The 16,682-nt window shown below is 41.8% G+C and overlaps 1 protein-coding gene across 7 annotated transcripts in view; it reads right to left on the bottom strand.

Annotated features, from left to right (window-relative positions):
• The window catches only part of LOC133128600 (lipoma-preferred partner homolog), a 132,147-nt gene that overhangs the window by 27,567 nt on the left and 87,898 nt on the right, over window positions 1–16,682 (bottom strand). For all 7 annotated transcript variants that reach the window (XM_061242244.1, XM_061242250.1, XM_061242248.1 and 4 more), the window contains one exon: window positions 10,995–11,660. In XM_061242244.1, the coding sequence (XP_061098228.1) occupies window positions 10,995–11,660 (666 nt within the window). The remainder of the gene's footprint in view (window positions 1–10,994; window positions 11,661–16,682) is intronic.

Genomic DNA, 16,682 nt, shown 5'->3' with positions numbered 1-16,682 from the left:
TGTGATCATGTTAAAAAAAGTTGTTTGTGTTTTTTCAGATACCGACACTACAAAACATCTTTACAAAAATTACCATTCATATTACTAAGGAAAATTCAATGAATTTCAGACATTATCCTAATTATAGAAGTTACTACGACTGGGAGATAAGTAGAGGTACATGCAGTGAGCAATTTATTAGGTAGACCTGTACACCAGCTTATCAACGGAACTATTTAATCAGCCAATCATGCATAAAACCATGTAGACTTGGTCAAGAGGTTCAGCTGTTGTTCAGACCAAATGTCAGAATTGGGAAGAAATGCGATGAAGTGTCTCTGACCGTGGAGTGATTGTTGGTGCCAGACAGGGTGGTTTGAGAATCCCAGAAACTGCTGATCTCCTGGGATTTCCATGCACAATCTCTTGAGTTTGCAAAGAATGTTACAAAAAAACTAAAAACAGTCTTGCAGGCAAAAATGCCTCGTTAATGAGAGAGGTAAGGAGAGAAGGGCCAAACTGGTCAAAGCCGACAGGAATATGACAGTAATGCAAATACCCGCACATTACAATAGTGATGTGCAGAAGAGCATCTCAACACACAATGCATAAAAACCCTAAGCAGACAGTCTAAAAACTGTCAAATAAATACCTAATAAAGTGCTCACTGAGTGCATAGTGCTTGCTGATGTGCATGAAATATTGTTCAGATTTATGTTATTTTTCAAAAACATAAGGTACTGTAGCATCAGCTTTGGTCCTACCAACCAAACAACTCCAGGCAAAGGACAGCTCACTATGTCACATTATGGCCTGTCCAAACACCATCACAGTGTTTTAACTACTCTCTGAGAAAAATAGAAGTCAAGTCACAGCTGGGTGACCACCACATAAAAAAGGGAAAAAAATAACTCTGAAACTTTTCCAAGTTTTGATTTATAACAATAGTTGAGACACGGACCCTTGTGTGGAAGTTTCCAAGCAACGCGCAAGAACAGCTGGGTTGCTCAGCAACTGCAGCCTTCTGAGAGAAAAGGAAGTGACAGAGTACCATGTCCAGGACCTGCCAGCAGGTGTCGCTGTAATAGAGAAAAATCTCCGGGTGACTGAATTGGGGACCACGCACAGAGACACAACTGGACATTAAGAATAGATACACAAGCAGCCTGTCACAGCACACCCCTGTTACACGAGACCTCCAAAAACATGACCTCACAACCACGGTTCAAGTGCTTCCATCACCTATCCAATCCAACCATATTGAATAAATAGGGGTACCAGAGATCAAACTTTGCTTTGATTTCCCTAAAAACCACAGGAGCTTAAACTGTGAAACCCGCCATTTGTCACAAGATGGCTGAAACTAACATAAGATGCAACACACAGATAATCATAAATCTGTCAGGTTATATATAACTCAATATCTTTTTATTTGACTCTTAAAGGTATAAAGGAATCACTTGCAAATAAGTATGCCGCCATTCACGGCAGAAAGTTGGAAAAGCACATTTAAATTTAAATTTCAGCAGCTTCAAGTGACATTTACCGTCTCTAACACCGCGTAGACTGTAAATGTCATGAACTACCGACCCTGACAACTGGGTATTCAACCTCCATTCCCCCTCTCTCATTCCCTCTGGAAGGCCCTATGCATTCTGGGAATAGTGGCAAATTAATATGATTTCATAGTCTCATGAAAGCAATGTAATCATACAGCCCATCATGAAAATGTGTACATTTGATTAACATTTACGGAACTTATTGATTCTGAATAAAATAAATACTATAAAATGAATATCGGTGAATGTGATTGCAACCAAGTCGTGTTCAAACAAACTGCATATCTGAGGGAATAGTGATTATTCAAATGTGCTCAGTAGGCAGATATCCTGTTTCTGACTCAAACAAACCTGCACAAACTACAGCACAGCCACCTTGCGAGAGACGGGATAGTGTCGTCACTGTGGCTCAATGCCAATATTACCAAGCCCAGGAACGATTGCTAATGGTCTGCAGACCACAAAGGTTGAACAAAAGACCACCGGATGTAAAGAGGAAACCATGAACTACACAAAAGGAGAGCCAGGTCACTCATGTTCTGGAGCTTCGGTGAGTGAATGACAACTGTTTGGGCCAATAGATGCCCTCAGAAGTTACTCCTAGCTGGCCAGGAGACTGCTCCCCTATTGGTGACAAAGAGGAATGGAGGTTACGGGTTGTAAAATGTTGGGTTGTAAGCCAAAGGTTCAGCTCCTAAAAGATAGACTTCCTGTTAAGGTAAAGCAGTTAATCTCAAAGGTACAATAGGTAATTTTGGACTTCTAACGGTCAAGAGAGGAATAGCAGCAATAAACACCATCAAAGCGCAACAATGATTATCCCTCCCCCTTCTCTGCAAAGGCGCTGACGTTGAAATACCATTGGTTGAGGCAATTAGAACCAATTTTCAACCAATGAGCTTGAATTATTGTACAGTTATACACTGCTTTGGTATAGAGTGTTGGGCCATCAACTGTATATTTTGAAACCCAAATTTAAGGACTATAAACACAGGCAGAGGGTGAGTCAACATGTCACTGAGCCTTTTTCAATGATACGAAGGGATTTAGAATGGTCTTGTAACACTGTTTTAATCTTACCTATTGTACCTTCAACAGCTTCATAAAGCTGAATAAATACAGCTCATTACTTAACATTTGTTTTAACTATTTTGCCACATTATTTAGGTTATTTTGGGCAAAAACCGGAACTCTGGAAACTGATATTGTACAACAACATACACAACATACACAACTGTATAAACACATCGAACACGTGCACAAGAGCAGAGATGCTGTTGAGCAGCTCAGAAACAGAGAGATGTACATTTCAGAGAAGTTCAGTTCTCCGCCCCATGGAGGAATACGTCGATACTCGTGACACACCACCGTCACGGTCAAGTGTCAGACAGCAGAGCATGGCTGGGCTGTGATGTCAAACGGCACTATTTACAGAAGCTGAATAGCACAAGCAGTTATGTACCGCAGCACTAGACTTTGTGCTGTGACTTGCCCAGCAGATCAGTATATTGATTCCTCACTGTTCCTGCACTGTCTGTGGACTGCAAAGGAGCCGGCCAGAACATGATTGGCCGTTGAGCTACCCAAAAAAGGAGGGGTTCAGTCAGCAGCTTCCACCCCGAATCAAATAATAAATACTACTGTGGTAGTTATTTAGCTGATGCTTTTATCTAAAGCGACTCGCAGTTGATTAGACTAAGCTGGGGGCAAATTGCTGCAAACCACCAGCCTTCCGGGTCCGAGTCATGTTCCTTAGCCACTAGGCTACAGGCTGCCCCAGGAACCTGCTGGTCCAGGCTAGTCCAGGAACCATTGTGCAGGCAGTACAGTCCTGCAGAGCTTGTTTATGACTACTTTTCGGTTACAGTAATGGCAGAAAGGAGTAGAGAACACATACCTTTCTCATATTAGTTTGTCCGACAGGCCATTCAGTCCTAGCACCATGGTTTGTTATTCTTTATTTGAAACAACCCATTAAAGCAGGAGCTAAACTTAAAGAATAAAGCCTCCATCACAAATCATTAAAATGAACACAACATTTTGCAATGAATAACAAAAGTCAATTCTTGTCTAAATGGGCTATTCAACATCACATAAAAATGCCATAAAATTAGACTGAATGGCCTTCCCAAGGGCCCTGCCTGTGGACTTACAGAACCTCTTTCCTATTAAAACAATGCCTTCCCATGCAGTTTAGGACAAGATTTAAGACTGAACAACTTTGTCCTAACTTTTGAATACTGATTTAAAAAATATAGTAATTCCAATAATCTAGTGAAACTCCGCTGAACAGTGAAGGAAACTATAAGTGCTTGGCGTCGTAATAAATGGTCCACATTTCCTTTCATTTTCATTTATTCCACCGGTTTTGTGTGAGGTAAGTATTCCCTGAATGTCCTTTCCAATAATTATGACTAAATGCCTCAAGTAGTTCACAGTGGATTTAAAAACCACCCGTGGTTTTAAAGTGATTTAAAAACCACGAGTGAATGGAACAGGCAGGGGAAGCTGAAGGCAAGGGGATATCTGTGAATGACAGAGGAAATTGCAGGCCGAGGTTATTTTGATCAGCACCCCCTCCGTGGCAGGAAGGTTTTAAATGGAGAAAAATACATCTGACAATCGAGTCCGGGTGGGGGGGGAGGAGGAACCATCTCTCGAACTTGTAATCATACATGTAATTGCACATCTATGGCCAACTTTCTGCTTTGAATGTTTGCTACATGCTGCCAAATATAATTAGCTCAAAGTAAAAGGCTCATGTGGCAACCACAGTTACAGGGGCAGGGAGTGCAGAACGCGCTGCACCTTAGTCCCTTCACCTACACAGAATGGAAACTGTACTGATGTTACATTAAAAACCACTCTTGGTCTTACCTCCCACTCCCATTAAGAAGCCATTTGTCTCAAACTTTCACGGTAGACACATTAGTTTGCTTCTGTTCTTGTTGGCGGCAGCAGTTTCAGTCCAAGCCTCCAGAGGTCAACAACATGGCTACAAACATGGGGGGGGGGGGGGATCTAATGTTCCCTGCAACCAGGTCTGATGATCTCATTAGCTTCTCATCCTGCATAGGAAAGAACATTTTGGGAACAAATGCACAGCAAGCCTCCCCTTACTGAATGGGAAAGTAAGGCAAGGAGATGTTATAGCAGGGCCCAGCTGCTGATGCCGGTAAATACAGTCCATCTGTATTTACATTATAATAGTCCTCCACTCTTACTGGTCATTGACTCAGAGCTGCCCAGGGGGTCATAGCAATGTTGCTCTAATGCACACCCCTCTAGGGATTCTCAGACTGCATGCACGACTGTAAAGTATTGTAGTAAGCAAGAGCTGGTTTGAGTTGACCATTTTGTATTTCGTGCTACTCAATGCTCTTTTATACTGGAATGAGAACTGGGAACATCTAATTTTTCCCCCATCTAAAAGTCAATGCTATCAGGTAATTTAATTGTACAGTTTACTGTTGTGTGGTTGATTTTAATTCTGAAAGGAAGCATATTGCCACAAAAACCCAATCTGTTCTCTACTAGTTTTGTTAAATTGCACTTACTGCAGTATAATTCAATTAATTCTAGCAAAGCATTAGATATTTTTTATCATTTAGAAACATTACAACATTGTACTGTATTGGTGATAAATATAACTAATGTTATATTTCATCAACATGACTTCATATTCCAATTTGTAGTCACAACAAATACATACTTGTTGTCTGTAGTTTGTGGTCTACTCATATAATGAAATATGTCTTGTTTAACATCAACATGTACTGCAGAAGTCAAGCAAACTAAAACCTTGAGCAGTAACACATACACAGGCAGGATGATGCCATACATATAAATTATTCAGTTAAAAAAACTTAATACGCCATTTTCTTCCGAAGACAAGTATATAGAATAGTAATAGTCCATGTTATTCAAGCCAAGTACAAATAGCCGTATTTGGCTTATAAATGTATTAACATCTATACACACAGATAATCTCTTAGAACCAATGAATAGTTGAATAATTTATCACTGCTTTACTGAAAACTGATGTGGAAGACTGTAAAATAAATTCTACTGTTTAAAAATATACATGTAATGGAGCACTATTCATGTTTAATGAAAATGGTTCAAATCCAATTAACAAATTGCATTCAAGGCTGGTTTCCACGGTAATTAGTGAGCTGCTGACATATGAAGAGTAGAGCAGAACTGAGCATGCTCCAGTACAGCACAGCGAGTGACCATGAGAATGATGAATGAGTCCTTTCATTCTCCATCGAACAAGCCGTCTCTGACACCCATGCTGAGCTATTCAAACCCATCCTGGACTACTGTTCCTCTACTTTTAAGGATAAGCGCATACGATTTTTATGGGATTATTATTTCATCTGGTTTTATTTGTAAACTATTTAGAAAATAGAAATGTAGTAAATATAAATACTTTCAGAGATTGAGTGTACTACATTGCAAACAGTGCATATTATTCTTTTACAAATGATTTAGAGTTGGTGTGATAACACGATCACAAACTCTCTCCAGAAAATAGCAACTGCGATGCTAAACAGATGGAGGACCTACAGCAGTTTTCCAGGTGCAAACTGACTGGCAAACTCATAACGAGGGGGAAAAGTACAGCAATACATTCACTGCAATCAAATTTAACATTAGCAGGGTTGCCTTCTTCAGGATAAAATGTTAAACTACAATTTACTGTATTATAACCAGTGCAAGCAATGTGAAACTAGGCTGAATGACAGAATCACTTCAGTAATATTTTTAAAATATTATTACTAAAAAATTTTAAAATACATATTTTTAATACATTTATAATATCATTAAATAGCTGAATACAATGGTTCTTTATAGTTAAAATAACAAGATATAATCGCACCACTGTGTTCAATAATTATCAAAGGAGGTAACATTGAGAAATGCATAGTTTTCTTGTATACACATTACTTGGTCACTTAATATGGGTTTTCAATGTTACGGTGTACTTGATTAAGTTTCCAGGGTGAAAAAAAAAAAATCTGAAATATTATTCAGGGTTGTGGAAATCCTGCCATTATATTCAATAATACAAACCCAAATGTCTCGTAATACGGTAATACAAACCCTACCGTCTCATCGTAATACAGTAATAACCTACACAGATTTCAAGGCCAGTTCCCCTTCCTCTGTGTAACACCGCTGTCTAACCTTGACCTATCAGCCCGTATAACAGAATGCCCCCTTTCAAAGACAAACAGAAAAAGTTTCTGAACCAGTTCATGTCAGTTGCAGTAGCTGAAAAAGTCACCAAGCTTGACAAATATAGATATAAAAGTCCTAAATTAAATTGGGTATAGTAGTTTTCTTCAGGCTACTGATTTGATTAAATAGTATGTGCTGCACCATAAAAATAGCTCTTTGCCCCTTTATTTTAAATCACATGAGGGCAAAAAGAACTTACTGGAAGCTAATGAGGATCGCACAGCGTATGGATGAATCGGTCGCGTCTGCACGTGCCCTTGTATATACAGTACAGTACGTCATGGCTATTTACAGAATCCATTAAAGTCTTAAAAGTTACCAAAGACACAGCCTTAAGTAGCACATATTAACCATAAAACTACAGGTAATATACAGATACATGGATGTATAAATCAATTAAACGTAATGACATAAGCTGAAGATCAGGCAGCGGTGTGAGGAGATTAAGTTGATGAAAGTCTGATGAGGTCTCTGGACTCACACAGTCTGTCTCTGTCTCTGTCTCTGTCTCTGTCTCTGTCTCTGTCTCTGTCTCTGTCTCTTCTGTTACTCTGTAAAGCATCTTTGTGACAATGTCATTGACTGAAAATAAAATAAAATCCTTCCCTGTTCAATCAGTAAACTCTACAATGAAAAATCTACAAGTCCATAGAACCTGGCCAATGAACTAGAGAAAACACAATGTTACATGATCCAAACAGGCCAATTCATGCTCATCCCTTCACCTAAAGTCCAGACTGCATGTCTCTCTGCATCAAGTCTGGTCTTGAACACCCCAAGGTTAGCCGTTTGGAGCAATATGACCCAAAAGGTTTGGAAGGCAGCCTCCTCTTAATATTTTTATGGGACAGCATACAACATTTGGCTTCTTCAGCAGTTACATTAAAGCATTATGCTCAATGTTTTACAATGCCTTGAGGTGTGCTTGTGCACTGTATGTCCCAACTAGACTTTCACTACAGTTCATTTTCCAATACCTTTTGGCTTTTCAGTGGAATCAGAAAAAAATAATTTCAAGCTCCATTAATGGAACATTCATAGGGCTCTCTTTAAGCCAGTCACAAAGCATTTCTTAAAACTATGTCCCGCTTTTGTAAAAAATGCTGATGTGAGAACCCCTACAGCAAGGGTGGCCAACCCTGGACCTGGGGAGCCATAGGGTTCACTGGTTTCTGTTTTCACCTTAAATACAACAGCCACTTTAGAGCCAAGAAACCAGGTGAGGTGAGTAAACTGTATAATCAAGTGTTTTAATGATGTAGTGCCAAGTAACAACAAGAATCTGTAGACCCTGCGGCTCTCCAGGCTGGGATGTTTCAGCAGGGATAAAGGGGAAACATCTTCTGGGCAAGTCGGGACCAGAGTCCCTGGTGCCATACAAAGGTCTTCAGAACAAACTGAGGTCAGATGGGACTCAACTCTGGATATAGGGGGCAGTGAGGCGATTCACATGGTTAAAGCCCCCTGTATCCCTGTATTTGACAACAGAAGCCCTTGCTGACCTTTCCCAGGGGTTAAACCGCGCATTGCGATTGGGCAATTTTGATATAATCCCCTTTTCAATGTCAGTCAAGCCTAGGAATAACATAAGAATTCACCCAGCTTAGCCTTGCTCTAAATGAGAGAATCAGAGGACGCAAATACATACATTCCAAAATTAACAGCCAGCAATGAAATACAATGTTTTATATAAAAAATATTTTAAAAAGATGATTGTATTCAGGTAATTATGTCACTGGGAGTCTGGACAATGTAAAATGTCCATTCTGGGAGGGAGAAAATGGGAAACAGAGGGCAGAATAACAGCAATCACATGCTGGTTTGGTTCCCAGTGGCATCTACACACATCAGACCACAAACGACACGGATCCTCCAGAACAGCCCGTTGTTAATTGCTGAAATATAACGAGCCACAAATAAAACCAGCCACGGAAAACACATTGTAGAATGCCGACCTGGAACACTAATAATCCAATGCATCAACTGAGCAATATGCGATCGTTCATGGAAACGGACAATATCAAAACGAATCCTTTTACAAAAGGCTTAATATTTTGGTTTGTTTGCACAATAGACCAGCAGTAGCAGAGCCTACTTTCAATAATCAGATTTGGTCCCGCGTGGCTAAGGAAAATGTCACAACACTGGGTCAAGCCAGATTAACACCTATTAAACCCAGTTGACAGATTTTGCTTTTATTCTAATCTGGATTATATCTAGTGTTTCCTTTCTATCTCAGCATTACAGGATGAAAGTGCAGAGACAGACTACAAGATTAAAAAAAGAAAATAAATGTAAAGCTCAGGGAAAGAAATTGTGGACAAAGGCAGCAGAAATGCAGTGGGCGAGACCTTCTTGCACATAATTGCTTAACAGTTTCTCTCGTATTTATTTAATATGAACTATTTTGGAGCAGTCTGGAAAAAATACTATTTTGAGCCTCACGAATATCATAAATGAAGCTAGAATAGCAACAAGCATGATGTGAATGCAAAACGAAACTGCAAAAATGTTGAATTATCCCAGGAGCAGTGCTAGCTAAACATATCCATTTGAAATTATATTTTTATCTGAAATCAAAGAGACCTGGTTTTAAAATTGGGGGTGAACATACATAGCTAATAAATTAGTTTATTTGTTTTCATTCTGTGCCAGACTGGGACCTAAACCATTGTCCCTAGAAAATTTCAAATCTTTTGTTTCTTACAATATAAATTAGTTTCTTAATACATAAAGACTCGGCGTGGTATTTAGTTTCCTGATTAGAAGAAAAAGTAAACCAGTCCTTGAAGAGTCATTCCCAAAGGCAAAAAGCTACTCTTTGTATTTGTGCTGGCACAAAATCCTTGAATTAAAGGATACACGTGGGTCCAACACTTTACAGTGACTGCAGAATTTTGAAACGCATTGAGGCTAAAACTGCGCCTTTCCAGCATATTATTTCTTGTTATGCTTGTTATGCTATGTACAAGCAGCTCTCAAAATCATAGTTAAGCTTCCTAATGCCAACTGTGTCATGAAAAACTAGGAAGGCTTTTACTTTATTAGAAACCAAGGTCATCTAAAATTCCCTCCTTTTCAGTCAAATATGATGACTAACCGCATATTGGACAGTTGCAAATTCATAAATATCAATTTATTTATTTTTGTCAGAAACTCAGTGAGGGAACTTTTAATAATTTCAATAATAAAAGTACCATGACAAGATTCCCTTATTCATTGTTCTGAAATGTAATGTAATGTAAAAGCTAATATTGGACATAAGTGCACAGAAGCACACAGAATGAATGTGATGTATGTAACTTGCAATATTCACTTGAAACTTTATCATCAACAAGGGCTATTTACAATAAGCAATATCTGCAGTAAGATTTGGCAACGAAAACCCAAATAAATATGACCAAATTATCATTTTCTAAAAAACATAAAAAAAATGTGTAGCTTTTCAGTTGATGATTATATTATTGCTTCAATGTTAAACATGTGGAAAGAAAAACATTTATTTATGGTAACAGAGAGAAAGCAGAGGCACCACTTTCAGTCACATGCTGCAAATGGAAGCAGATGGTGTTAACCCCAGCGGAAAACATATCTTAAAAAATTCATAAAGGTTAAAATAACTGTTTATTTTGAATATTTCAACAAAGAATGGTAAACCATTCCCAGCTGCGTGGCCTTTTAAAGTGAATACACGCTGCACACAGAAAACATTTGTGTCAAATGCCCTCATGTTAAATTCAACATCTTGAGCGGTGGCGGTTCCACCGAGCGAAGCACTTGGGACGCAAGTCGCGGCAAAGAGCGACTGCCTTGTAACTGCATCGCAAAACCCAGCAATACCGCCCGCAATTTTGTTGTACCTCTGCAACACTTACCTGCAGGTATCTGGTAAATGGTTGGCATTTATATAGTGCCTTTATCCAAAGGGCTTTGCAATCGATGCTTCTCATTCACCCATTCATACACACACACTCACACACCAACGGCAATTGGCTGCCATACAAGGCACCAACCAGCTTGTCAGGAGCATTTTGGGGGTTAGGTTGTCTTGCTCAGGGACATTTCGACATACCCAGGGCGGGATCGAACCGGCAACCCTCCGACTGCCAGATGACTGCTCTTACCGCCTGAGCCAATGTCACCCCGCCTGAAATGTCAGTAAGAAGAAAATGACGAAGAAGAATTTGGAGTTCGATATGTTAGGCTTACCTTTGGTGGAGCCACGAGGCCGGACCCGTACTGAACCATGGGTGCGGGGGCCAATGAGGGCGGGGGGTCGGTGATGTAGGTCTTCTTGGGGACCGAAGCCTGATACCCTTGCGGTACTCCGATGTGGGCAGGGGGGCCAGGCTCTGGTCTCCAGGTGTTCTGCACACCATATGCAGGACCTCCCATTCCTGGGTAGTGCTGGTCTGGATAACCCCTCTGGGGTGCCGGGGCGTACCCCGGCTGAGGGGGCCCGTAGGCGAAGTCGGGGCCGCGAGGCTGGGCGGTCATATACTGCGTCGGGGCGGGGTAGCGGGAAGGCTGCTGCGGGGGTTGCTGGGGCCCCGGGGGCAGGTAGTGCGGACTGGGCTGGGCGCTCTTCGCCTGGACGTTGAAGGTGGGCCGGCTGGGAATGGAGGCAGTGGTGTAGGAGGCCGGGACAGGTTGGGGTTGAGGTGGGGGTTGGGGTTGAGGTGGGGGTTGGGGCTGGGGCTGGGGTTGGGGAGCAGCCTGAGGCTGAGATCTGACCAGCGTGTTGGAGGCGGACGGGGGCTGCGAGCCTCCCTTGGCTGTGGATTTCTTGGTGGCGGTTAGCGGAGGCTGGGTCGGGATGATCATGCGCTTGTGGCTCGTGACCGGCGTGGAGGAACTGGGCAGGGTGGCATAGTTCTGAAAGACATCATTACAGACTGTGAGTAAAAGCATAAAAATGAATAAATAAAACATTTTAAAAGCCTCAAAAACACGGCAACTTAATATAATTTCCACAAAGAGGTAGCCTTCACAAGCTCATGCAGCACTGTTCAACCTGAATTTTAGACTAATGCAGCACGGCAGTCCATGGCAAATAAACTCTTGTTTTTCATATTTATCTAATATTTGTAGAAGAATAATGAAAGCAGAAATACATTTCAAATCCTATTCTTTAAATCTCTGAGAATAAAAAATGAGAACAGAATACTATGGGCCACCTTCACAGACAGAGATTAAGCCTAGTCCTAGACTAAACTCAATTTTGAATGGCGATTCTCCACACAAAACACAATTTAGTCCAGGACTAAGCTTAATCTGTCTGTGAAACCAGCCCTTATTATAAACCTAAGAAATGCTTGACCCCAGGTTAAATTTTCCTTTTCTTACTCATTACCAAAGCCATCGATTTGGGAGAGTGAACCAAGCAAAAACTAGCAGCAGTTGAAACATTTGTATGGTTCACTGTAAAAATTCTATTTATTAATCATACACTACTTTGAGGTAGACCAAGTCAGAGTCTCCCGCTCCATGAGGGTTAAAGGACAAATTTGTCTGGCTACATATCCAAGCACTGTTGTGAGCAAACCCACAACAAGAGCCCTCTAAGGTTCACCTGAAATACGAGTCCTGTATGAATAGCCATTCGCACATAACAGAGGACAAGACTGCAGGCCTCTATCATAAGGTGGTGGACTGGTTATTTACACCATCCCAGGGCTCACGTAATGATGCAGACCTCTCTTCAGTTATCAGCAGTAAAGTTATGGAGGTGGTGCAGAGGGAGGGCTGGAGCTGGGCAGACCAGCTTGGGTCATAAACTACAGTACGGGTCGTAAAACGGGGAGTTTGAGAATCGATGTTCCCGGTCGAGAAACCGCGACGGGTCTCCTGGCATTAGACTGGGACACTAATGCTGACACAGGACTTCAAGCCGCAGCAGGACCTTAATTAAATACGTGTTGCGCCAGGTTTCAGGGAGAAGGAGGCGGTACATGAGTGGTACTGCAGTGGCCAGGGTAGAGGAGCACTTCAGCAGGTCAACAAAGACCAGTAAGTAATGAGAACATTGGCATTGCAGACAGGCAATACTATGGCTGCCGAAAGCCCGATGATAAGGTCCAGTCAAAGATAACCTCACCGGAGAAGAGGCCTGACCTGCAGTCTTTTTGATGGTAACATGCATTCCAAGAATAAAAGAACTGGACATTTTACAACAACTTGAATACAAATATCATGCAAAGGGAATATTTGGAGCTGAAGGCCTGGATTAAAATGGAGCGGAGGAGTTGTACCTTGCAAAGACATTAATCATGAAAGCCACAACAGATGATCAAATCAAAGCGACATTTATTTGTACAACGAATTTCACAAACAATCACAAAGCGCTTTACAGAAAATCCTCGCCTAAACCCCCAGAAGAGCAAGCCTAGGCAACAGTGGCAAGGGAAAAACTCCCCGGTGAAATTTAAGAAGAAACCTTGGGCGGTACCAGACTCAAGGGGGGGAGCCCATCCTCCTCTGGTCTGCTCAGGGTGCGGCTCAGGTTAAATATGAGAGTAGGGCCACCTCGCAAGTCCAGAGCCCTCCTTCTGGAGAGACCCGGTGAGGCTGGGGAAGAATACATGGGTTTTGTTTTCTGCCGCCTGAGCATAGCAGCTGCAGCTTCCTGCAAGTCTCCCAAGCAGGTACTCCCACCTGACGGTACGACTGATCGGTCTCGAGTGTGAACCTCACAGACGTGCTCCCCGGAAGAGAACGGTGCGCTAATGGGCAGAAAACATCACCGTGAGAACAAGTCTCCTGACGGATTCTCCCCGATAACTAACGATTACCGCCAGCATGCGCACATCCAGCCCGCAGACGGTGCCGCACAGACGCTGCGCTAAAAGAAGGTGTATGCACATGTCATTACCCTAGCCCATTCTTTCTAGGTTAGCGCCTTAAGCCAAAAAGAATTCAATTACTGGTTTTATTGCAGGGTGCCGACAAAGACGTTTTCAATTAGAGGGAAAAAATGTTCCAAACGGCTCAGTTAGCACCTCAGCCCCACTGAGAGAGTTTCCGCACTAGCCGTACCGGACCATAGCTTTTGGCCCATTTAGAGTAGGATGCCGACACTCACAGGTACAACGTGAGTCAGGGAGATGCAGGATATTTGTAGCTCAAATGCTCCCCAGTAGATTTTATGACCAAATCCTGAATGGGACATTGTTGCATTACCCTTGAGTAAAGATTTAAGTTCACCTCAATTCCACCAGTAAAAAAAAAAAAAAAACTAGGTTACTGAAGGTGATGTAATGGACATCTGAAGGTGATGTAAAAGAAATGAAAGCCTGCCAGTTTAGCGTGCCTACCAAGGAAATAAATAATGCAGTGCAAAAGAAAGTTCAATGAATACAAGGGTGACTTCACAGTTATGGCAGCGATGTAAACAGACAGACTGCTCTGTCTAATGGTGGGTTGAGGCCAACTGAGTCTTGTGCGTGTGTGCGTGTGTGTGTGTGTGTGTGTGTGTGTACGTGTGTGTGTGTGCGTGTGCGTCTGCGTGCGCTTGTGTATGTCTACGTGTGTGTGTGTGTGTGTGTGCGTCTGCGTGCGCGTGTGTATGTGTGTGTAAGTGTGTATGTGTGTTTGCGTGTGTGTGCGTGTGTGTGTGCGTGCGTGTGTGTGTGGCCCTGCCTGGCACACGGTACCATGCGGGACCCTCTCCAGCGATGTTTCCTCCGACGCTTTTCAGAGGCGACAAACGAAGAAGCCCAGAATGCGAGAGAGCACAGCACATCCTGCCTGCGTTTCATAAACACGCATCTGTACCGTACGCAACACATATGAGGACGCTGAAGAGTATGTCAGGTTATTTTACTGACTCATCCTTAATGGCTGTGCGGTATTCATAATTATTCATTCATCCTTAAAAGCATTTTACATTTGAAAAATGTGCATAGCCGTGCACCAAGAACACAAATTACAGCAACCTGAATACTTTATCATCGTCAGCACTTCACTAGTTTGATTATCCCTCCCTGTTTTATCCTTCACTATAGTCTGGAACAACTGTAACTCTTTTCAAAAAAAAATTTCTATTCATTTAAACTAGCTACGCACATACTGTAACTGTCCATACTAAGGGGATAAAATCACTGGGGAAATAATCAATACTTTTTTTTTTTTTTACAAAATTCAGTTATTGGTCAATAGTGTAGAAGGTGTAAAAAACCAATGCTATTGCCCCACATTTCTAGCTAGCTACATTAACTCCTGGATTTAGAGTGATTTCTGTTGCACCACAGTAAATCCTTACCATCAAAAATGCATTGCAACCTTGCCTGCAATCGAATCACGCAATGGCCACCACCTTATTTCAAGATGAAGAGATATCCTTCTACTTTCTAGTACCCATTATATTTCCTATATTAAATTGCCGATTCTATTATTCTTGCCGACTGAAGAATAATTTATTTTGTAAATTTGTCTTTAATAAAGCCATTTCAGTTGCAAACTATGAATGTATTAATTGGATGCCCTCATTTAATTTAGGCCACCCTGATTATAGTTCATCCATGACATAAAAATGTACCACATGCTCCCAATTCAAAAATACACATTTCAGGGGCTGCTGGGAAGCTTATCCTGTCAGGGCCCTGTTCCACAGGGTGGATGGGCCCCACAGTGGCCTCAAATCTGGACCACGGCAGTGCTGAGTGCGGTCAGCCACCCCCAAGGGGCAAAGCATAATCGACCATAGCTTCACCCAGGAAGGGAGGTGATCCAGTGGGCAGGGATCACAGCATCTCCTTGCTCACCAGCGGCCCCTGCTGGTCAATCAGGTGACAAACAGTAGCTTAAAGCAAGTATTTTTTACTTGTGAGAAAAAATAACACTACACTAAAACACTACACAGGATTTTTTCTGCGGTGTAGACAGTGAACTCAGGGATATTCAGGTGGATATGTCAATCACATGGCTGACTCAAGCGAAGACTCTCCAATGGGAAAAACCTGCGCAGTAAAATGTCCAGTGTTAATTCAACTCAGATGTACTCTGTAAGTGTTGTTTTACCACTGAAAATTTCACTCCATGAAGCTTGTGAAAAGTTTTATCAAATTCAGATGAAATCCTGAATTATTTAAAATGGGCTTTTCTAACATGCGATAAGCAATCAGAAAACTATTACCACATATTTGTTTGAGAAGTATCCTATGAGCAAAGAGCCATGACTGAGTACATATCCGCCTGTGCAAATGGCCTGTATTGAATCAATATTTCTTCAGTCCTCAACAGTCAACTCTGATAGGAAATTCAACGCATGTATCACTTTTTTGTATCACAAACATAGTTGGGTAAATTCAGCGATCACAAAATGAACCTGCCAAACTGTGCAAAGAAAACACTAACACTTGCCATTTGAAAGTCAACGTCAAGCATAATTGCTGTCAATTACAGTGCCTGAAGTAGGCAGCCCTGCATGCAGGTAACCGATCAACAACCTTTCAAGATGGTCTCAGAGATCATGTGTGAATTCTCATCCATCTGGAAATACAGGTCTCACATCAAGGGGAACAAACCAAAGCAGTTACCATATGCGAACTGTAGACCAAGCAACGGCTATCACGGTAAAAGAATAACAGATGTACATTGACTTCTCAAACTTTTATCCCCTTAAGTAATTATTCGAGCCAGGTGCCATCAGCTAGCAGCCACTGGCTGCCACACAGACAGCTTAAACTCAGCTCTCAAAGGTTTACTGCAGCTTAGATCCACACTGCACACAGCCAAAGTGCAGAATGTGTCAGGGGCTCCATAAAGGCCCATTACACATTATACTGTAAGCAATAACGTGCAAAGCCCAGGGCAACCGCAACCTTTAGCTTTGTTCTTCAAACCATGCGGAGGTGTAGTGATATTTTCTCAGCAAGCTAAGGGAAACCCCACAAAAGC

This window comes from Conger conger, chromosome 5 (genome assembly GCF_963514075.1).
Source record: "Conger conger chromosome 5, fConCon1.1, whole genome shotgun sequence".
Classification (NCBI taxonomy): domain Eukaryota; kingdom Metazoa; phylum Chordata; class Actinopteri; order Anguilliformes; family Congridae; genus Conger; species Conger conger.
This window is presented reverse-complemented; position numbering and strand designations above follow the sequence as displayed.